Source organism: Aythya fuligula, chromosome 26 (assembly GCF_009819795.1).
Source record: "Aythya fuligula isolate bAytFul2 chromosome 26, bAytFul2.pri, whole genome shotgun sequence".
Classification (NCBI taxonomy): Eukaryota; Metazoa; Chordata; class Aves; order Anseriformes; family Anatidae; genus Aythya; species Aythya fuligula.
This window is the reverse complement of record NC_045584.1, coordinates 3,014,742-3,036,604: the sequence shown is the minus strand read 5'-3', so window position 1 is coordinate 3,036,604 and position 21,863 is coordinate 3,014,742. Positions and strand designations below refer to the sequence as shown.

At 59.3% G+C, this 21,863-nt stretch overlaps 3 protein-coding genes across 3 annotated transcripts; 1 reads left to right on the top strand and 2 right to left on the bottom strand.

The window, feature by feature from the left end:
- The first annotated feature begins 278 nt into the window (after positions 1-278).
- On the top strand, positions 279-9,433 carry TNFAIP8L1 (TNF alpha induced protein 8 like 1). Its single transcript, XM_032203578.1, has 2 exons — positions 279-325; positions 7,922-9,433. Exon 2 carries the CDS (start codon positions 7,924-7,926, stop codon positions 8,482-8,484), a length of 561 nt encoding a protein of 186 aa, XP_032059469.1. The 5' UTR covers positions 279-325; positions 7,922-7,923; the 3' UTR covers positions 8,485-9,433.
- Positions 9,434-11,052: 1,619 nt separating this feature from the next.
- Positions 11,053-15,434, bottom strand: MYDGF (myeloid derived growth factor). The gene is made up of 6 exons (XM_032203579.1): positions 15,276-15,434; positions 14,384-14,434; positions 13,456-13,517; positions 12,930-13,011; positions 12,315-12,387; positions 11,053-11,945 (listed from the first exon to the last, which is right to left on the bottom strand). Exons 1-6 carry the CDS (start codon positions 15,432-15,434, stop codon positions 11,866-11,868), a joined length of 507 nt encoding a protein of 168 aa, XP_032059470.1. The 3' UTR covers positions 11,053-11,865.
- Positions 15,435-16,083: 649 nt separating this feature from the next.
- Positions 16,084-18,179, bottom strand: LOC116499015 (cathepsin L1-like). Its single transcript, XM_032203577.1, has 7 exons — positions 18,063-18,179; positions 17,793-17,915; positions 17,479-17,628; positions 17,115-17,339; positions 16,857-17,025; positions 16,570-16,684; positions 16,084-16,325 (listed from the first exon to the last, which is right to left on the bottom strand). The coding sequence occupies exons 1-7, from the start codon at positions 18,177-18,179 to the stop codon at positions 16,226-16,228; spliced, it is 999 nt and encodes a 332-aa protein (XP_032059468.1). The 3' UTR covers positions 16,084-16,225.
- Positions 18,180-21,863: the final 3,684 nt, after the last annotated feature.

Here is a 21,863-nt window from a genome sequence, read left to right as displayed (position 1 = left end):
CGCTGCCATTGGCCGACACCGCCCGTTGGTACCGCCCCCCCCGCCCCCCCCTCCCACCCCCCCTCCCTCCCCTCCGCCGCGCTCGGTTCCGAGGCCCCGGGGGCACCACCGGGCACGGCGGCACCGGGGGCACCGGCACCGACCCCGCGGCGGCCGGGCACGGACAAGCCCCGGGGGAAGCGAAACCGCCCGGGCCGTGCCCTGACACCGGAGGAGCCCCGGTCCCGGTAGCCCCGGTCCCGGTAGCCCCGGTGGTCCCGATCCCGGTGGTCCCGGTGGTCCCGGTGGTCCCGATCCCTGCTCCGCGCCCCCCCCCCCGAGGCAGGTGAGTGCCCCGCTGCAGCACCCCGGGAGCGACGGGGTTGGGGGCTCCCGGTCCCGTCTGCCTGTCCCGGTACCATAAATTTGGGGGGTGTAACCGGGGAGCCCCCCCCTCCAGGCTTTGTGCACCCCCCCCCCATCGGTAAACGGTGGCTCCGGTAAAGGCTCCGTCCCCTCCCGGTGAGGAAACCCCCCCGGAAAGGTGCGGGGGGTGCTGGGGGGTGCGGGGGGGGGGTCTGGTACCCAAAGCCTTTGGGGAGGGCTCGGGGTCCCCCTGGGGAGCTGGGGGGTACCGGGGGGCTGGGTGCGGGCAGGGGCATGGGGATGGGGGCTCTGGGGGGGGGGACGGCACCGTTTGGGGCCGGGGGTCCCCAACGGGGCTGGGTTCGGGGAGGCGCACGGGGATCCCGGCTCCTCGGTCCCGCTTCTGGCCGTGCCTCAGTTTCCCAGGTGAAAAACGGGGAAAACGGGCAAAAAGGAGAGGGGCTCCCCATGGTGGGGGGGGGGGGGGGGGGTCACAAAGCGGGGAGCACGCCTGGGTCCCCGCCTCGCCTCCTTTCCGCCTGGCAGAGGGTGGGGAGAGTTTGGGGTTTCGGCGACAACAGGATGTGTTTGTGTGCACCACGCCTAACCGGCCCGCCACGGGAAACCGGCACCGGGGAAACGGGGGCCCCCCAACCCCCCCCCCACCCCTCCCCGGCTCCCGAAACGCCGCCTCGAGGCCAGCCCCACCGCGGGGCACCCGGCGCACGTGGCTGGCTTGGCGGCACCGCCGCGCGCGCCCTCGTGGGCGTCGAGCTGCCAAGGACCGAAATTTCTCCGACCCCCGAGGGATGAATCCCTTTGGCCGGGGGGGGGGAATCGTGCCTGGAGGAGCTCTGCAGGTCGGGGGTCAGATTTGGCTTCCCCGGCCCCTGCAGCCAAAGTTTTACCGGAGCAAACGGGGCGGTTTTAGGGGAAGGCCTGGAACCGTAAAAGATTTCTTCCCGGCACAAAGTGCGGCGCGGCTGGAGGGAGGCAGCGGGGATAGGAACCGTCCCGGAGGATTCAGCTCCAATCTTGCTGCTTTGTCCTTGCCACGCTCTCCCGGAGGCGCAGATCCCATGCAGGAGGGGTGAGAGGTGCCTCTCCGCCAGGCCCCCCCGGCACGGGACGGATGGATGGCGGCACGGCCCCCGTTTCCACTTCCCCATCAGCCTCCTGAGCCTCCTGCGAGCGAAGGAGAAAGGAAGTTGCCGCGGGAGAGAGCGGCTGATCGCCGCCCGATAAGGGAAGGAGGAAATAGAAGGCGAGACAGATGCTCCAAAATAACCCCCTCCCCGTGTTCCTCCTCCTCTTCCTCCCCGCGTGCAGCCTGCGCGCCCCTCGGCCTCCCCGGGCACGGTGCAGGGGGTGCCCCCGGCCGTTCCCGCAGCGGGACCCCGGTAAGGAAGCGCTGCCGGGGGCTCTGCTCCCACACTCGGGGTTGGGGTTGGCACCCGGAGCCCCTCGGCCTTGCACAGACACGTCGGAGCTGCCGGGGAAAATCGAGCTTCCCAGGCGCTGCTTCAGATCCGCCTGCGATTTTTGGGGCCAAGTCGGATGTTTCCCAGCCCCGGCAGGCCGGTTTTGTTACAGAGGATGCCGGGTTTGTTACGGAGGAGAAACCCCACCGGCTATTTCGGGTGGTTTCTGGTTCCCCCCCCTCCCCGCTGTGCCCTTGGCTGCTTGCCGCTGCCGATGGGCTGCAGCCAGGGGCTGGTGGGGCCGCCAGGACGGAGCAGGGCTGAGCGGTGCTGGGGGTGTGCAGGGAGCTGCCGAGGCTCCCTGCCTGCTCCTGTCCCCCCCCCCATCACCCCAGTGCTGAGCCCAAAGAGCCCCAAAGCCACCCTCAAAGTCCTCGGGCACGTGGGGAGCGCCGCGTTGCGAGGGTGGCAAAGGTCCTCCCTTGCTCCTGGGGGGGTTTCTGGTTATAAAACCTTGAAAATCCTCAAGGGCCCTTTTTTCAAGGGATAATTACTTCCCCTTTTTTGCTGCTGCCAAATTGCCGGGCTCGTGCTCTCCCCGTGCACGCACGCAACCCTGGCACGGGCACCGGGGGAAGGAGCTGCCGGGCAGGGGGGAGCCTCGCGGAGCCTGGTGGCAGTGCCCCCCTCCCTCTGCACGGCCTGGAGCTGCTGGGGACAGGGGGGGGGACACGGCCGAGCACTCTGCAGTGCCCCTCGGCCGATACCAGCACACGGCGGGGTGGGACCCGACCACCCAGCACCAGGCAGGAGCTGGGCACGGCGACACCGGGGCTCGGGGCTTGGCCCCGCAGCGTCCCCCGTGCCGGGCTCCCAGCCAGCTGCAAGGAGAGACCTGTGCCACGGTTCCTGCTCCCGCTGCCAAGAAATGAGGCTTTCCTCAGGCAAGGTGTTTGCTCAGTTGCTTCCTCCCGGGCCTCACCCTGTTGTGCACACACGTGCCGGACCCTGCTCGTCCCCCGCAGCCGTCTGGGGCAGTGGGGAGGGCGGCGAGCGGTGCTGCGTGTCCCCATGGCCACGCACAACAAGGAGCTGTTGGAAAAAACTGCCGGCTCCCTCCTCTGCTACCCAAACACTGCTAAAAACGGGGCCTCGGGGAGGCTGGGAGCTGTGGGGTCAGGCTGGCTGCTGCCGTTGGGGTCTCCAGTTACAGCCCTGTGCCATGCAGTAGCTTCGTCCCTGCTGTAATCCAGCAGCAAGGTTTAATTAATTAATGTTGGTCGGACGCTTGGAGAGCTGGTGTGGGAAACTGATCCAGGCAGGGAGAGCCGGGGGATGGAGAGGGGAGGAGAGGGAGAGCGTCTCCAGCCTCTGATCATGGGCTCAAGCCGGGCTCTGAGGGCCTGGGTAGGTGGTGGTGCCGGGGTGCAAGCAGAGGTGTGGAGGATTGACACGTGGTGGAGGGGAGAGCGGGGAGATCGCACCCCTTAAAAATTTGCTTTTGGCGTTAGCTGGGGATTGGAGCCACTCCGGGTGCCCTCGGAGCTGGGGACTGGTTGTTGGAGGGAACTTGTGAGGGCGAGAGGTGAAGCGGGGCGAGACGGGGACAGGGAGCGGGAGCACGGGGGCTCGCACGGGGCACGGCCTCGACGAGGAGGTGGAGGTGCCTCTGCTCACAGCTCGAGCCCTTCCCCTCGTTGCTGCATGCTCGCTCCACGCTGACCCATAAATTATGGAAGTGCTTTTGTGTTCCTGCATGAAATATTCATCCCGCTGCCAGGGGAGCTGGCTGTGCGCTCGCGGGGGCTGCCGGGGTGAGGAGCAGCGGCGCGCAAAGCAACGCCGACAGAGACCTGGTAATTGGGGCCTGGAGGCTCGTGGGCACCGGGGGGGGAACCGGGACCAGCAGGGTGCGAGCACTGGATGGGGGCAGCAGCAAATTCCCCCCCTCCCCAAGCCCCTGCTCCTCCGGAGGGGAGGCAATGGAGGCACTGGCTCCAAGTGCCCATGGCGATGCCGTGCGCTGGCGCTGCGAGCCCGGGGTGCTGGTGCTGGACAGGGATTTGTGTCCCTGGGAGCTTTAATTGATGCTGCTTAATGAGGGGCCGCTCTCTGCTCTTGCTTACACCAGGTAAGCAAGAGCAGAGGTGCTGTGGGTACCTCTGTAGGTGCCTGCGGGGCTCATCCTGCTTTGTGCAGGGGGTTTAGGCTTCTGCACGCAGTGGGGAGTTGGGGATCGGAGCTGCCTGTCCCCGTCCTGGGCACCCGGGGACAGATTTGGCTGCGCTGGGGGTGGCGGGGAGGGGACGTGGCCGCCCCGCTCCTGGCCACGTGCAGGGTGGCTGCGAGCAGGAGGCTGCGGATGGGCAGGATGAGGCTGCCCGCTGTGTCCTGGCTGTGTTCGGTCCTGCTGCTGCTGTGGCCTTTGTGGTGCTCGGCCAAAGCCCGAGGCTGCAGCAGGGAGCCTGTGCCCTGGCCTCGGCACGTGCTCGGCCCCAGAGGAGCGTGTCGCAACGCCTCGGGGCGTGCCAGAGCATCACCTCCGCAGCTCGCGCAGGATGTCCGGGTGGGGAACCAAGCACGGATGTTGCAGCCTTCAGCTGAGCCCCACGGTGTGAGCCAAGCCCTCCGATCCCACTCGGGGCTGCAAAGCCTCCCCGGGAGCTCTGCTTTTCTTGGTGGGATCCAGAATCCTGCAAAAGTGGTGGAAAAAACCCACAAAGACACGGCCGTGGCTGTGCGTGAAGCCACCATTCGGCGCCGCGGCAGAGCCGTGCCGCACCGCGCTCTTCCGGAGCAGACGGGGCTCAGTGCTGCTCTTTCGGGGGAAGCTGCTGGTTTTCAAGGGCGTTTTCATTAAAAAGAAGAAGGAAAAAAAACAAGCCCCGAGCGAGGCTGGAGACTTCAGCAACAGGAAGGAAATCTGGTGGTTTATTTCGGTCTCAAGCCTGCTCTTTGGGGCAAGGCAGCCTCTTCCGTGCTCTGATAGTGGCGACAGCCCCTCTGCGAACAATGGGGCCAGGAGGGGCCGCGGGCCCTTCCCGGCAGGAAAACGTCTCGTTCCTGTGAAATCTCCCGTTCGGTGTTGAGCAGCAGCAGGTCCCTGGGGGAAGAGGAGGGTGCTGGGTGCTGGCACAGGGCCGAGCAGCAGCAAAAGCCCCGCGAGGCGAGGGTGGACGCTCCTGGGTTTGTAGCATGCGTCCGGGGCGAGCACGCTGCACAACAGCCACCGGGGCTAGAGAGGGAGCAGAGTGCATCTTTGGGATCCAGGAGAGCACCCTCCAGCACCCATTTGTGCCTCATTTTCCCCCCCAGGACCGATTCTTGCCAGCCCAGCACGCCCCGGTGCTGGCAGGGTAGGGCTGTGCGGCAGTGAGGCGTTGCTGAGCGCCAGCAGTGCCGGCAGAGCCTGTGCTTGTGGTTGCTAATTGGGAGCTGCGGGCACGCAGGGCAGCTTGGAGAAGCTGGTGCTTCCTATTTTTTAAGGGCTCCGTGGGTGGAGTTTGCACTTGCTTTCTGGCTGCGGTTGCCCAACAAAGAGCTCAGGCGTGGGAATTTCTATTTATACGGGCACCGCTCCCAGGGCATCGCGCAGCACAGGCACGCGGCCGGACGCTGCCATGGAGCTGGGAGGATCCAGGGCACAAACGCAGCTGCAAAGCCCTCGATCCGGTGGGCGTCATGGCCAGGGAAAGGGCTCGGGGCGAGCCATGGGGCTGCGCTGCCTCTGCCCATTGCTCTGGGCTCGGCTCCGCCAGCCTCTGGTGCACGGGGCCGATGGCGTTAAATGAGCCCAGCCCGCCTGGGAGCCGCCTGCGGCTCTGCGAAAGCAGCCTCTGCTTTGTCATTTCTGTCTTATTAAGTGCGAGAGTCTCAGTTCAAAGCTCACGCTGGCAAAAATCAATGTTTTCGCATTGGAAGAAATGCTTACAAACCTCTGTGTTTTTCCTCAGGGCTGTAAATAACGCCACATGCGGTATCTTGCACGGTGCCGTTCGCGATGGCTCCGTTACCACTCACTTAATTCGCATCCTCGCAGAGCCTCGGTTGCCCTCCCAACCTCGGGCTGCGTGCAGGGGCGGAGAGCTGGCAGCTGGAAGATGCCCAGGAAGCTGGGGATGAGCTCGCTGCCCCCATTGCCCGGCCACCCCTTACCCAGCCACCTGCAGTTAAGGCTGAACCCACACCTGACAGGCAGGGTAACCCCATCCCCATCTCCCTGGGCCAGCAGGGCCAGGTGAGGGCTGTGCCTCGTGCTCCTCGTGCTCTTCTTCACAGCGAGACAGAGCCTCGGCCACTGCAGGGCTGCCAGGACAGCGGTGCCGTGGTTATCCAAACCCTGCAGGGAGCCAGGCTTGGCTCCCGAGCACCCTACGTGTGCTCCGTGCCAGCAGGAGCTGCTCCTGCCCGCGATGTTTTCCAATCCCCTCGCTCCTCTCGGTGACTGCCGCAGGCTCTGCTGCTTTGAGGAGAAAAACCCTGCTCTCATCTCCAGCCTGAGCATATTCACGGCCAATCTATCCCCATCCATCCTCACTCCAGCAGCGTCCTTTAGCTTAAACAGCTCTCCTCCCTCCCTGGTGATGTATTTATAGAGCGCTCCCATCCCTTCCCTGCTCTCCTTTTGCCAGGCTGACCGTGCCACGTGCAGACACTTGCATAAGCAACCTGCCTCTCTGCCCATCCAGCGCAGCGCGGAGCGGCTCTTATCAAGCTGTTCTCACCTCGCTGGGATTTGTAGCGCGGCGATTTCCCAGGGCAAGACGTATCTCCGGGGCTGGTGACGCTTTATTCACTCACGGCAGCTCTCACAGCCGTAATCTGCCTGAGCAGATTGATTTGACGAAGTGGGGCCCGCCGAGGTGCTGGGCGTTGGGCTGGGGGTGAGCAGGGGGGAGGCCTCCCATTATTCACCTCTAGGACAGCCCCACACCAGCCCTGGAGACTGCTGCTTTCACCAGATGCACGCAGAGGGAGTAGAGCTGGTGATAGAATCACAGAATCACAATATCCTGAGTTGGAAGGGAGCCACAAGGATCATTGAGTCCAACTCCAGGCACCAAAAATTCAGACCATATACTAAGTGCACAGCCCAAACTCTTCTTAAACTCTGACAGGCTTGGTGCCGTGACTACATCCCTGGGGAGCCTGTCCCAGTGTGCGACCACCCTCTCAGTGAAGAACCTCTTCCTGATGTCCAGCCTAAACCTCCCATCGCAGCTTGACCCCATTCCCTCGGGTCCTATCACTGGTGTTTACAGAGAATAGACCAGTGCCTGCCCCTCCACTCCCCTCATGAGAAAGCTTTGTCTGTGATGAGGTCTCCCCTCAGTCTCCTTTTTTCCAGGCTGAACAGGCCCAGTGCCCTCAGACACACCTCATACACCTTCCCCTTTAGGCTCTTCACCATCTTGTTGCCCTTTTCTGTACACTCTCCAGCAGTTTCACATCCTTTTTGTACCGTGGTGCCCAGCACTGCACACAGTGCTTGAGGTGAGGCTGCACCAGCACAGAGCAGAGTGGGAAACCAGTGGCAGAACCAGCCTAGGCTCCGGATATGTGATCATAGCAGGCAGGCAGAGACAAGGAGCAATATTTCTTTTAATATTTTGCCGCGGCCCGGTGCGGCGGTGGGTGCTGCATGGAGGAGCTGGGCCGTACGTGAGCACACGGCCGCAGTGGTGACTCAGCCGCCACCTGGGTCGTCCCCAGCTCACCCTGCAGGAAGTGAGTCAGGTTTTAAGGAAGAAGCGTTCAAATGATGGGGCAAGAGCCCTTCCTGTGGAGGTAGCAGTGCGGTGCCGGTCACAGGAGGTTGCAGGGCTCGTGGGCCGCACGCAGGTAGGGACCCCGCTGTCACCTCTGGTGCTGTCTTTGATGGCATCGCGTGCTGTCTGGCTCAGCGTGCTGTGGTTTGGTCCCATATTTTGGGGGAAAGAAAGCCAGGAGTGCCCTGTAAGACACCCCATGACCAAAATCTGGCGTGTGGGCTCGGCTCTTCTCTGCCCTGGCACCCAGGGGCTTCCCGACTGGGAACCACTCTTGGTCTTGTCTAAGATGCTCTTTGTCCTCCTAGGAGGCTGCATGGGGAGGAGAGGTAACAGGGACTGTTCCAGGGCATGGGCTGAACTGCGTGTGCCTCTTTTTCCCTACAGAGATGGACACCTTCAGCACCAAGAGCTTGGCCCTGCAGGCCCAGAAGAAGCTCTTGAGCAAAATGGCTTCCAAGACCGTGGCCAACGTCTTCATCGACGACACGAGCAGCGAGATCTTGGATGAGCTCTACCGGGCCACCAAGGAGTACACCCACAACCGCAAAGAGGCCCAGAAGATCATCAAAAACCTCATCAAGATCGTGATGAAGCTGGGCGTGCTGTACCGCAATGGGCAGTTCAGCCCCGAGGAGCTGCTGGTGATGGAGCGCTTCCGAAAGAAGGTGCATACCTTGGCCATGACAGCCGTCAGCTTCCACCAGATAGACTTCACCTTCGACCGCAGGGTCATGTCGGGTGTGCTCACCGAGTGCCGGGACCTGCTGCACCAGGCTGTCAACAGCCACCTGACGGCCAAGTCACACTCCCGCATCAACCACGTCTTCAATCACTTTGCGGACTACGAGTTCCTCTCGGCTCTCTACGGGCCGGCCGAGCCCTACCGCACCCACCTGAAGAGGATTTGCGAAGGCGTGAACAAGATGCTGGAGGAGGACAGCATATGAAAGGGGAGGACGAGATAAAAGTGGCCGCGCAGGGCCGTCAGCAGCCGCTGCCAGACTCTGCATCCTGTTACCTGTGAGACCGAGGCTGGGACGTATTTTGGTGATTACCAGGCTTTCCGTCCTTTTCTCTCTAGTGCTAACTCTCCCATTTTCTCCTCATTAATGTAAAAGACTCAGCCTCTTGATTTTGTCTAACCCATGCCCAGGATCTGCAAACCTCCCTGCACTGGGCTGAGTCCTTTGCAGGGGATCCTGGGCTTCTGGCCTCCCCGGGCTCCTGATGTACATTTTTTTTTTTTTTTCCTTTGCCCACCAAGTGCTCTTAGCGCAGAGTCCAAGGAACTGGCTGGAACTGGACTCTCCACACCGAACTTGATTGTAATCCTCCTATGGAAAAAAAACAAACAAACCAAAGACTCGTGGTGCATAACACCTGTAAGGTGAATCTGAGCGGGTGGGCAGCTGCTCGGAGGAACGGTTGTGATACCCTCTTACCAGAGGGTTTTGGAGCTGCGTGGCTGTATTTCAGCAGGGTTTGAGCAGCTCCACGATACGGGGGGGCAAACCATGCCCTGGGCTTGTGCTGCCCGGCACAGGAAGGCGCCTCTGTGCCTTGCAGGCTGGAAGGGGCTTTGACCTCCTAGAGACAGGTCCTGGCAAGCAGAAGGATCCCCCTTGCGCTGTCCCCCGGGGCTGCACAGGTCACCCAAGTGACTTGCAGGGACCTTCTCATCCCAGGCACGTCTGTTCATCCAAAACTCAGCTGGAATCGCCTTCCTGTGGACGGTGTCACTGTGATTGCTTAGATGCCTTCCTCAGTAATTGTGCAAAGCTGTCCCAAGAATTTCACATGTTTTACATGTCCCTGAGTGAGTTATGGTTGTTATTTTTTAGCAAACTCTGTAGCCCTGATGAGTTATTTAAATAAACTCACCTGTTTGGCTTGGTTGCTCCATGTGGTTGGTACGAAGGCGGGCAGCAGTCACAAAATGAGCGCTGTGGGCGGCTTTGTCCTTTAAATAAGGATTGCTCTCTGTGCCGGAGGCTTTTGCTCTCCTTTCCCCCTGGCATGAGAACAAAGATCCTCCCACCCCTGCCTTGAACCGCTGCCTGCCCCTGCTCCCTGGCACAGCAGCGTTGCGCAGCCAGCACTGAAGCAGCGCAGAAGAAACGTTGCGAAATCCCAGTGCAGACCAGTAGCAAAGGGCTGGGGCCCCCTGGGGGTGCCTGCGTCCCCTGCATGAGCCTTCCCTCTGTCCCCGTGCCGCACAGCAGGAGCTAAAAAAGCACAACCCTGGTAACAAAAGGCAAGGGGTGACCTTACGGAGTTATGGCGTGTTGTGCGCTCGGAGCGTGGATGCGCCGGCAGTGGCCTATTTCCCACACTCTGATCTTTGCTTTGAGCATTGAAAATTGCCCTTTTAGCATACAAGACGCTGCACAATCTCAGCTGGCCTTATCTTCCTGACCTTCTTGTGCCTCCTGTTCCATGGGATGTCTCCAGGCACAGGCGATTGCCGACTGCTCGCAGATGCCAAGCGGAGAGCAGCCCAGCCGCTCACGTTCACCACTCCCTTTCCACTGCTGGTTTGAGACGCTGATAAGTTTCAGCCTTAAAGATGAAAAAAGAAATAAACCCCCCAATCTCTGCCATTTCATCGGCATGGCTCCAAATATCACACCTAATTTAATTGCACAAGGCAGCTCGGGATGCGGGGTAGGCACGTTCACAGGTGCGCACGGAGAACGCAGCCAAGGTTCACAAAGCTGTTGGCCCCTTGGAGAGGGCAGGGAGAAGTCGGTTTTGGTGTGCGACATCTGAGAACAGACGTTCCTGTCCCTGCTGGGCTTTCTGCAGCTGTCAGGTATGTGCTGAGGAGCAGCCGGAGCTGGAAACAGCTCGTTGCTGCTCGGTGGAGTATTGGCAGATGCAGAGAACACACAAAGCGGAACGGGGCTGATGGATGCTGCCGTGGCGGCTGCTGTGCTGACAGCCAGAAATGCTTTGCTCTTCTGTTCTCGAGGTGCATGTCAGCACCAGCTGCACGATGCTCCTTAATTGCAAGAAACATCTCTGCGCAGATGAATCTCCTGACACACGGCATTTTTCTTTGTCCTCGGTGTTTCTTACACCCCAGTGCAGCAGCCAGGCCCATGCTTAACCCACCAAGGGCTTGGCACCGGCACCAGGTTTCCTTCACACACAAAGGAAGCATCCAGGGACAGCCTGGAAAACAGCAGGTGTAAAATCCCCTGTGCAAGGCACCCTCAGACTACCAAAGACCAGGGAACTCCTCCCAAAATGGGAAAAGCAGCTTCCAGTGACCACAGCCATCACGAGGCATCACCTCTGGGCAAAGCACCCATCACGACAGCACTGGGTTACATAAACTTACAGGTTCTGTGTGCTGCTGCTGGGATGTGTCTCTCGGGTGGGCCCCATAAACCCTCTGCAGCCTCCAGCCTCCTGTGTGACACCTCAGCTCCTCCTGGCCAAGCAAACGCCGAAGGTCATGCCACTCGCTGGACATCCAGCTAGAGAGGGCAGGAATCACAGACCACAGCAAGCCCAGGCAAGAGCACGATGCTTTATTTATTTGTTTATTTACACAGGAAAGGAATTCCACATCCCCTCACTGTTATTACTCTAGATAAGAAAAAAAAAAATTTGCTTCTGTACGTATAAAATAGTCCTGCAGTTGTACTGAGACATGGAAGTGTTGCTTGGATTGATTCCTGGGTTGTGTCAGAATAAGAAGCTTTGCCTTCCCCATGCCAACTTATCCCAACCTGCAATCAGCGCTAAGGCAGGAACAGAATATCCTCTCCAGCAAAGCCAGCGACGGTCTTCAATAGCTGCACTCAACAAGGAGTCAGATAGCTTTGGCCAACCCTATCCCTTCCTTCCCCCTCCTACCCAATTTAATTTGTTTCTCCTGCAATGCTGGCAGAGAAAGAAATCCTGTCACCACCCTCCAGAGACTCCAGAGTTAACAACTTTCCTTTAGCAAACCTTGCTTAAATCCAGCCGCTTATCTTTCTGCATTGCTCTTCCTAGCAAGGAAGATAAGGAGCCCTGTTAGAGGGGAGCTTTACCATATTCAGCAGATCAGTGAAGCAGAAAGCGGGCAACAGAACGGCTGGCTGCAGATCAGGAGTCTCAGAGGAGGTTTCCAGCTGCAAAGCACATTGTTACTCTGACACAAGACAGAATGCATCTGTCTTAACACCTCCAAGTCCCACTTGTGTTGGACCCTAGCACGTTTCAATATGGAAAACACGAAAGGTTTGGCCGACCGAAAAACCCGCCAGTAACAAGTAACCCCCGTTATCTGCCACGGTCTTCCGGCCAAAACGCCCTGCCCAACAGTGTCCGTGGGGTCACAGCTCATCACGGGGTGTTTTTGCTACGATCATGAGTTTCGACAGTTCAAAACGGAACTTGCCTTCCCTGTGAGACACTAGAAAGAGAGAAAACAAGCAGAGGATAAACAGATGGTAAGGCACGAACAAAACAGCCCTGCTGGTTCCCTTCCAGGACGATAAAGCCAGCAAGTCGGGCATTGCACTTCCTTCTATGCACAGTACAAGCACGTTGTGATAAACCCATTCTTCCCCCATGCTAATTAGCATTTACACTGGAGTAGGACCTGCAAAATCTCGCTGCCAACTGTGGATTAAGAGCACTACACTCCCGACTCCACAATGTGCACTGTCTGCCTCTATATTGTCACCTATCTGCTTTAAGCTTAAACACTCGTCTCCTGGTAGTCAGCCAGGCTTGTCTCCCACACCAGGCCCTTTCCCACATGGTTCTCTTGATCACAGACCTGTTGTTTCAGTGATTTCAAACTCTTCCTGTTTTAAAGGGACGTCGCTTTGTCCACCCACTGCAGCTTGAGACTGAAACGGGAAGGAAGAAGTTTTAGGCAACTGAGGCAATCCAAGAAGCTTCTGTATTTAAGGCAAACAGCACGTTTCGAAAGACAACAAGCTCGTGTTTTAATAACGTGGAGTGAAAGAATTAAATCTGCAAAGGAAATTTGAAGGAAAATCCCTGGCTATGTTTCCATTTCCTTTAAACTACAGACCTGTGCCCTTCAGGTGACTGCAAGCTGCATCGCTCTAGGCTAGGAAATGGAAGAATGAATTTGCTGAGATTAAACCAAGACTCCCCTTGCCTTTGCACCTGGGCAGGATGGTGTCTTTTGGAACCACTGACACCAGCAAAGCCAGCAGCTAACCAATGGCACAGAGGGAGCAGAAATAACACAGTGCAGGAACTCCTGTCTGAGGACGCCCTCCTGACTGCCACCACTCTCTAATTAAGGGTGTGGTGGCGTATGTTTTACTGGACAGATGCCTAATAAATGTTTTCAATGTCCAATTCATGTTGCATAGCAGCCTCCCATATGCCTACTTCCACGTGATCAGATGGGACTTACATAAGCCATGGCGTGCTCTATCTTGGCTCCTTTCACTTCAGCTTTAAACTGGGTGAAGAAGAGATAAGACTTCCCTTGGGGCCTGAAACGAGAGCAGAGTCTTTGACATAAAGAGCAGGAAAAGGCTACGCAGGAGGTGAGAGCACAGGGAAGTTCAGGCACAAGGGCGAACGCTGGCTCTCCAGGACACAAGCATTAGGGACCATCTTGCTCTGACTTCCTAGCGAAGGAGCAAGTCAGGCAGCTTCTTCTAGTCCCTGCTGCTGGCAGAGAGGGTGGGGGTGTAGAAGAGCAGCAGGACTCGGGGCTCCCTCCCTCCACAGCCACCTCTGGCTCTCTCGTAGCTCCACCTAGTGTAGCGGGGTGACGGGGGGGGGAGAACAGCACTTAGAAACCAGCACCGGGCTCGAGAGCACACCCGGAGTCACAGCACCTCGTGGGAGAGGAAAGCCAGAGCTGCCCAGCCCCGATCCCACCTGCCTTGCTGTTCCTTTTGCCTCAGAGCCTTTTGGGTTAAACAACGCACCTCCAGACAGAGCAGGAGAAGAGCAGGTCGTCTTCGCTGACTCCAATGATCATCTGCCATTGCTGCAGAGGGGAAAGGCCTCCACAGTTAATGCAAATAAGAGCCTCCCACTTCCCACTCACCCCCTGCCTCCCAGCTGCAGGCACGACAAGCGTCAACCACTATAAAATAACCCGGTTACAGGACAATTGCTGTTGGCTCCCTTTATTCTGTATTTCGCAAGGCACGAGGCGTGGTCACCCTCTGCTCTCCCCAGCTCCATTAGTACCATTACTGAAAAGAGTTAAAGTTTCATTTCCCTTTTACACTAAAATAAACAGACCCGCTTTTATACAGAGGACTTGCAGATAAGGAAGTACAAACTGTGTCTGTCTGTACTGCACTTATTGCAACAGCAGCACGAGCCGCAAAAACCTTCAAGCCTCCTAGAGAACACGGGATTTACTCCTACAAGGCCCTTCCTACCGACTGGGGCGTGAAATTGTCACTCTCCGTTCCCCAGGGAAGGCACACGACCTTAAACCTTGCAAATGCCACGGCCTTGGAACCACAACACGGGGGCACGAAGGTCGCTTCCGTTCAAGAAGCGAATCCAACAGAGCTACTTTTGCAAACGTGCAGCATTGGAAACGCTGCAGCCAGCCTCCCTCACAGCTCCTGGGCCCTAGAATCAGCTGATTGTAAAGGAAAACACTTCCTCTCCGGAGAAAAAGAAGTTTCTTGTCCAGGCCACGAATTAAACTTAGGGAACAGGACAATGACTGACCAAAGGAGGCTCGGGGCAGAATAGCAGCCTTTTATCTCTGGGGCATACACATCCTTCCCAGTCACCACCGGTGTCAACACAGATATCCTGAATGTTTTTTTTATTCTGTGCAGCCACAGGGCCTAAGGGTAAGGGAACCATTTGAAGGCTTGCCTGACTCACCTCATTCGTTCCTCCCTGAGCAGAGTACGTGAAGGTGCAGGTGTAACCTCCCTGCGAAAAGAGCAGACCAGCAGCCTTGTTAGAGCGGGACGCTCCGTGTGAGCAACAGTTTGCTCAGCACAGGCGAATTCTCAGCCACACCACGAGATCTGGGAACGCCTGAGAGCAAGATGGGGGCTGCGGGCACGGTGCAGCCTGTGGCGGTCTCGCCCCGGGGGTGACACGAGGAGGAGCACCCCCCGGCCGTGTGGCTGGGGTGCTGGTTGGGGCTGCAAGGCCCTTGTCCTGTGGGGTGAGCTGTGGGGTGAGCTGTGGGGTACCAGCAGGACCCCGCGGTGTTGCTGTGGGGACTTACAGCTCAGGGGGGGCCCAGGGACCCGCCCCCCCTTCCCCACAGAGCCCCATCCCCTTGGCGAGCCTCTTTCCCCTGGGACCCCCCCTTCCTGGCCACCCCCTTCCCCTCACCACCCCCTGCCTTCCCTGGGGGCACCTCCTCCCGTTGGAAGCCCCTTACCTCGGGCCCCCCCTTCTCGAGGGACACCTTCCCGGGGTGCCTCCTGCCCCCCCCCAGCACCCATTTTCCTTGGGGACCCTCCCTGGGGCCCCCCCTTCTCCTTTGGGGTCCCCATTCCCGGGGGGGGGCTCCCTTCCTCCTGGGGCCCCCCCAGCCTCAGCAGAGCCCCCCGGGGACCCCCCAATTCCCCAGCCCCCCCCTTCATGGGCCGCCCCCCCCCAGCCGCTCCCATAGCAACCAGCCCGGACCCCCCCCCTTCACCACCCTCGTCCCGCCTCCCCTCGCTGTCAGCCAATCCCCGCGCGGGGAAGGGAAGAGCGACGTGCGCCCCCGCCAATCGGGGCGAGGCGCGTACCCTCTCCTCTCCCCGGCCCTCACCAGGCTCCGGGAGAAGGAGTGCACCTCCCCGCCGGGCCTCACGTCGAATTCGGCGGCGCTCGGGCCCTCGGCGGCCCGGGCCCCCAGCCACAGCAGGGCGGCGGCGGCCACCACCGCTCCCCACAGCCCCCGGCCGCTCCTCCCGCTGGGCGCCGCCATCTTGGCCAGGAAGCCCGCGCTACGGCGGCCGGGAGGGCTCAAGGCGGGCTCCTGGCGCTCGGCCGACGCCGCGGCGGCCATCTTGGGTGTGGGCAGGGCTGTGGGGGAGGGGGGGAATAGGGAAGGGATTGTGGGGACAAGGGGACATGGAGGGGACGTGGAGGCGTTGGGTAGGGGACAAGGGGACAGTGGCCACCTCACAGTGCCCCCATGGACCCCAGGCTGTGGCCCTGGGGGGTTTAGGGCAGCTGTGGGACCCCCTCAGCCCAGCCTGGCACCCGTCACCCTCCTGAGGCACCGAAGCCCCGGGTTAGGAACCAAGGGGTTGGCAATAAGCAGCAGCATGAGGGAGGTTCGTTTTCTGCCCCGTCATGTAGGTTTGCTTCAGTAAAGACCTGTTTTTAAGAGCTGGGCTTGTAGGGGTCAAGCAGAAGTGGAGGCATGGTCAGAAGATCGAGTCCTGGCTGTGGTGGTTGGGAGTTCAATGGAAGGAAAAGGGGCACCGGGAGGGGAACAAGGCAGAGAAAGCTCCGAGCACCGAGCAGAAAGGAGCTTTGGCTTTCCCAGCAGGGAAAGAAAAGTACCAGCTGCACCAGCCGTGCTGAGGCAGCCAAAGCCCACCTGCCCCCTTTTGCAGACAACAGAGTGATCAGCCGAGCCACTTTTAATTGCTTCTCCCCACATACAAACAGAAACCCCTTCACGAAGGACCCGGCTCTGTCCCTGCAGCCAGGCGGGACACGGACGCGTGGCGACGGCTGCCTTCTGCCTCACACTCTGGCCCAGGAGGCTCAGAGCAGAGGAAAGCTGGCCTGGCTGGCCACCCCGCAGTGGTTGTTGGCGCCCTTCAGCAGGCGGATGTAGCCCTGCTCGCCCCACACCTCCGACCAGCTGCAGGAAGAGACAAAGAATTGAGCACATCTGCGTTCCCACGCAGGGAAAACTGGGCCTGTCGAGGGAGGGCAAGCAGAGAGAGAGGACAGGAGCACAGGAGAGTCCCGTGGGATGAGGACAGTCCTGTTGTGTCCCCTCCCTGCCTGGCTCTGAGCTCACAGAGGAGCCCCAGCAGGAGGGGAGGACGGGCCATGCCCAGGGGTGAGAGGGGCAGGGGGTATGGGAGCACCTCCACCCCTACCTGTTCTTTAGGATCCAGTAGCTCACATTCTTCCCGCCCTCCTGGCTGGTGCCATAGCCCACGGCCAGCATCCCGTGGTTCACCTGGTGGCTGCAAAACATGCTGCTGAAGATACCTGGGAAGAGCAGAAATGGGGTGAGCCGGGGGTCGGCCCCAATGGCTTACTTTCCAGGCAAAAGCAGCGTGGCTGATCCTATTCCCCTGGACATTCCCCTATTGAGCTCAGCAAAGTAACCCTGCCTCGGTTTACCCTTCCCCACTCCTCCAGGTGAGGAGGGAGGTGGTACCTGACTTGTAGAAGTGGAAGAAGAACCCACTGGCATCCACCGCCACAGACACGGGACCCACAGTCGCCACCGCCTGCTCCAGCGCCTCCTCGCTGCCCTCGGCCACCAGCCAGATGGCGGAGCAGTTGGCCGCCCTGTCCTGGGGGTTGTACCTGCAGCTGGACGTGTCCTAAAAACGGGGAGAGAAGACCACCGGGGCTGAGGACCCACGGGCACGGCTCTGCCCGCGTCCCCACCCTCCTGCCCGCCGCCCCTTACCGTGGCCAGGTAGGGGTAGATGTGCTCTGAGTTCAAGCCGCCGTTCTCATGCACGTACTGGAAGGCGCGGGTCATGTAGCCGCCGTGGCAGCCGTTGTTGCCCAGCTTCCGAGAGCAGTCGATGAGGTTCTGTTCGCTCAGCACCACCAGCTTCCCCGTCCGGTTGAAGACGAGGCCCTCCAGGGCCCCCGTGGCGCTGAACGCCCAGCACGACCCGCAGTGCCCCTGGGCGAGATGAGGGGGGTATCACAGCATCCCCCAAAAAGCTGACGGAGGGGGGGACGCCGTACTCTGGATTGCCTAGAGGATTTCTGGCGCTTTGGAGGATGCAGCCTCCTATTTCTGCTGTCCCCCCCGTGCCCACCTGGTTCTTCACAGGCGTCACGTAGCCCTTGGCCCTCCAGTCCACCTCTGCCGGCGTCTTCAGAGCTGGCGATGCCTGGAAGAGCAGCGGGGGCTCCTCCTGCTGCGCTGGGGTGAAGCCGTTCAGGAGCTGGTTGAACTCCTCGTCCGTCTGCGGGTTGCACACGCGTGTGAGCAGGGCTGCAGCCCGAGAAGCGGCCCAACGCCAGGGACACCAGCACCCCCGGGGCGGGATGGGTGTCCCCAGACCCTGGCTCAAGCCCCGGGTGCCTCGAGGGGCCTCCAGTCCCCGGAGGAGGTGCCGAGCACAATTACCATGTCCCCGTAGTGGTTCATGGCCAGGCGGAAGGTGTGCTGCCCCTGGGCCTCCTCATGGTTGTGCTGCTCGATGCGCCGCAGGTTCTTCTCCCAAACCTCTCTACGGACAGCCTCAGCCTCCTGCCGAGGGGCAGAGCAGCCCGGGGTCAGGAACAGCCCCCCCAGGAGCACCAGAGGGGACACGTTGGGTGCAGACCCCTCCGGAGCTGGCCCCAGCACGTGCTCCGAGGCTTGAGGAGCAGAGGAGCTGGCCCCGTGCGGACCTACCCTGGTGTACTCCTTGGCGTAGAGGCTCTTCCAGCCTTCCCATGCCTCCTCCAGGGCAAGGTCCAGCGCCGCGCTGCAGCCCAGCAGGGCCAGCAGCAGCCCCAGAGGCACAGACATGGTCTGGGGGGGGAAGGAGAGCGGGCTGGGGGTGGTCCAGGGCAGAGCCCCCCCCCCGTCACCCCATGGCTGGGGCAGGCTGAGTCTTTGCAAGCCTGGATTAAAGCTGAGGGGGAGGAGGAGAAATGCAAACAGAGCGGCTGAGCCAGGGGAAGGCAAGAGGCACGTTTGGTCCTTTGGCTGGAGCAGCCCTCGCACGGACGCGTTTGCTGTTTTGACAGGAGCTTTAGGAGGTCTTAGCTGTCCTTTTGGTGGTATTTAACTGTCCTTTTTAGGAGAGGAACGAACAGCTTCGCGAGGCACCAGAGCCCCTTCCTGCTCCCCGGATGGCAGAGCAAGGCAAACACAGACAGAAGGCAGCAGGAGGGGCAGGGATGGCAGACACTGGAGGTGTCCCCAGCTGCCACCGCGCATCAAACCCCCCCTTGAACCACCACAACCCCTTTTTATTTGCAAAACCCTGCTGATACGGGGCTGCCCCCCTCTTCTCTGCTATCTGTCCCTTGCTTCCTCCCTTGCTACAGCAGCATCCGCCCGGCTGTTGGCTGCATGGCTGGCACCGAGCACCCCTCAGTGCCTCTGCTAGGGGACTCAGCACCAAGCAGGCTCAGGCCCCAGGTGGAGCAGAGCAGGATTTGCTGCACGGGGATAGCTCCAGAACAACGTTTGCCTCTTGGCTGGAGGGCCACAGAGCCCTGAGAACAACACGAGCACCAGGGAGGGGAGATTATCTGCACTGCTTTCTGATAAGGAAGGCAGAAACATTTCCCCAGGCCACAGCTTTTGCCCCCGCACCCCAGCACCCCCTTCCTCTGGCTGGCCCAGGGCTCAGCCTCCAAGCTCCGAGCTGGAGCAGCTCTGGGACTCGCTGCAAAACAGAAGAGCCCCGAGGAGCACGAGCTGGGGCTGCTGGGTGGGGCTGGGGCTGTTTTCACTCGAGAGCCGACAGAAATCTGCTCCGGCCTCCGAGCAAGGGGCTCGAGCTGCAACCAGAGATAAGGGGGTTTTGTTGTTTTTTTTTGCAGATGGGGAGGCAGAGAGCAGGGGCAGCACGCTGCGAGGATTACATACTGGGACCAGCAGCGATCCCTGCTCCACGCCGATGACTGAAGCCTCGCATCTGTCCCAACTCAAAGGCTGCAAGCCCGCGTGCTTCGCCAGAACCCCTCGGCGAGGATTTTCCACTATCAGGTTACACCCTGCTTTTTTGCAGCCTCACTCACGCAGCCCTCCCCAGCTCCCCCGCCAGCGCAGCCATTTGTCTTCCTCCCGGGCCTTTGATAGAGCGTGGTATTCCCGAGCAACTCCAGCAATCCTGGAGGCACTGCTCTGCAGGCAGCACGCAGCAGGACCCCACGACCCTCCCGACAGAGAGCCGGCCCTGCCCGAGACACGGCTCCCAGCCCAAGGAGCAGTTTCAAGGCACTGACGTCGCCTTGAAAGAGCGAGAGCCAGCGTTGCACCTCCGTTCCCCACCCTGTGGGAAGGGAGATGCTGGGAAGTTTTCCATTCGAGCATCTTTCAGGGGGACGGTGGCTTTCTGAGCTAATTTTGTAGCGCAAGCAGCGTGTTGTTTTTTTGTTTCAAAATAAGTCATCGGGAACATCTGCTCTCCTCCACATCCTCTGCCTAAAAATAAAGCCCCACATGTTGGATTTTCGCAGGAGAAGTGCCTCCCGACAAACTCTCAGGCTCGCTTCTCCTGTTCTCGAGGAAGAGCAATTTTTGCCCGGCTTCCCCAGCATCCATTACAATGCCCTGCGCTTCCTGCGGCCGTTACCACTTGCTCTCACAGGAAATTAACTCAGCTTCAGCTACAGCTGCAAATTTTCGATCCAAAAGAGATACCTTGAACCTGGCTTAACCACGCTTCACACTCCAATTACCTTTCTCACAGGACAGCTGGGTGGAGGCCTCCTACATCATTTGTGTTTCAATCCCCAGCAGAGCCTGTTACATATTGAAAAGCTCAAGATTGTGGTAGGTGATTTCCCAGTTAATGCCTCTCAGGATCTCAGTACCCAGAAGAAGAAAAACATCTCCTTTTTATGGCATCAAATAATCCTACAGCTTCAGAAGCAAGCTCGGAGGATCAAAGGAGCTGACAGATTTGTAAACTCCTCGAGACAAGAGCATTTTAAGAGTGCATTGCAGACATTTTAAGAACACTTGCTCTTTTGGGACAGGAAAAAGCACTTGAGATTAAGACTGGAAAGCAGCAAGCCCTGCAAAATAAAGCTTCTTACCATGCACTGGCACCCACCCGGCTCTAAAGAAGGCAGGGAGAAAGGGGAGCAACTTTTCTCTCTCTGCAAGGCAGATTACAATCTTCTCTCAAGGAAGCTTCAGAGACGTGCAACTTCCTCCATTGCCTCCCCTTCCGCCCCTGCAACCTCAAAGCTGCTAAAACCTCACTGAAATGGGCCAACTATTTGGGTACGGGCATGAGAACGGGGCAACGCGCTCACAGCCACGTTCAGCAACCCAAATCCTCCAGCTGCGAAATGCTTTGCATTTAAAAGCAAAAGCCTCCAGCTTGCAACCTCAGGGCATTTAATAGCACTTTAATTAACGTCTGATCCCCGTTTCGAAAGGGAAACAGCAAGGCCAGGCTTTGGGAGCTTTAAGCTCCGCGGAAGGCGAGCATAGGCAGGCCCCAGCACCTGCAGTGAGCAGCTCCGTGCCCGGGGCCCACGTGCGTCCTAGCGTGGGATCAGAGCTGCGAGCGTTTGGCAGCCAGGCCAGGCACCGCCAAGCTGCAGGGCAGCTCCGGCCCCCCCCAAGAAGCCAGAGGGAGTCGGGGTGCTGGGCGAGGCGCCCACCTCCCCGGCTGAGGCTGGGATTTGCAAGCACGAGGTGTCTGACTCGCTCAAGGTCACGCAGCGCCTTAATAGCAGAGCCAGGAACAGCCCAGGATTCCCAACTCTCCGCCCTGCATCTTCAATTGCTAGCTCCTTCTTCCCTCGAGGAACATCAGGGATTTAATATTCTCTCCACCGCTTGGCACAGAAACCAAATGGAGCACTTTGCTTTTACCACAGACGCAGCTTTGGCCATGGTGAAGCAGATGGCATTTCCTCCCGAGCCCTCTCCTGCCCTCCACCACCAGGTACAGAAGCCAGCCCGTGCCTCTCTTTCCAATATTTTAATGAGTCGCTACATCTTACACTCATAATTATAAAAGAATAAGAATCCATAAAAATATTTTCTTTTCATAATACGCACTTAAAATACTCCAGGGCAAGTCAACGTGGTTCATTTGGGTATTTTTTTTTTTTCTTCTTTATGCCCCTGGCAGAACCCTTGGCTTGAGGGGGGGTATGTGCTCCCCTGAGGTGCAATTGCTCAATCCCCCCTCCCCAGAACTGCAGTTCCTGTTGACCAGGTAAATAAAAACCAGAAGAGAGCATTTGCTGAGTAGATGGGCAAGGGGAACAGTCACTGACCCGCAGAGAACTGAAGCACAGCCAATTTCAGTGCACATCTGAAAGCTCGGGGTATCAGGGGAGAAGAAGGTAGGACCAAGAGGCAGCACAGAGAACGGAAGGAGGAAGGATTTGCATAAATATCATCCATCTTGTGTGGCAAAAACCCAAATGCTGCTGTGATCTCTGGAGAGATGATCTCTGGTTGTAGCCAGCTGCTTCAGCTGCCGTGCTACCTGTTGGCACAACTCTGGTTGTG

Excerpts from the sequence above, each read along its gene's own strand:
- LOC116499015 (XM_032203577.1), bottom strand. The coding sequence starts at position 18,179 with ATGTCTGTGCCTCTGGGGCTGCTGCTGGCCCTGCTGGGCTGCAGCGCG. Across the intron at positions 17,916-18,062 it reads ACGCCAAGGAGTACACCAGG|GAGGCTGAGGCTGTCCGTAG; the intron begins GTAGGTCCGCAC and ends GCCCCTCGGCAG. Across the intron at positions 16,685-16,856 it reads CTTCCACTTCTACAAGTCAG|GTATCTTCAGCAGCATGTTT; the intron begins GTACCACCTCCC and ends TGCTCTTCCCAG.
- MYDGF (XM_032203579.1), bottom strand. The coding sequence starts at position 15,434 with ATGGCGGCGCCCAGCGGGAGGAGCGGCCGGGGGCTGTGGGGAGCGGTG. Across the intron at positions 13,012-13,455 it reads TTCTCCTGCTCTGTCTGGAG|GCCCCAAGGGAAGTCTTATC; the intron begins GTGCGTTGTTTA and ends CTCTCGTTTCAG. Across the intron at positions 11,946-12,314 it reads TGAAATCACTGAAACAACAG|TGTCTCACAGGGAAGGCAAG; the intron begins GTCTGTGATCAA and ends CTCTCTTTCTAG.
- TNFAIP8L1 (XM_032203578.1), top strand. The coding sequence starts at position 7,924 with ATGGACACCTTCAGCACCAAGAGCTTGGCCCTGCAGGCCCAGAAGAAG.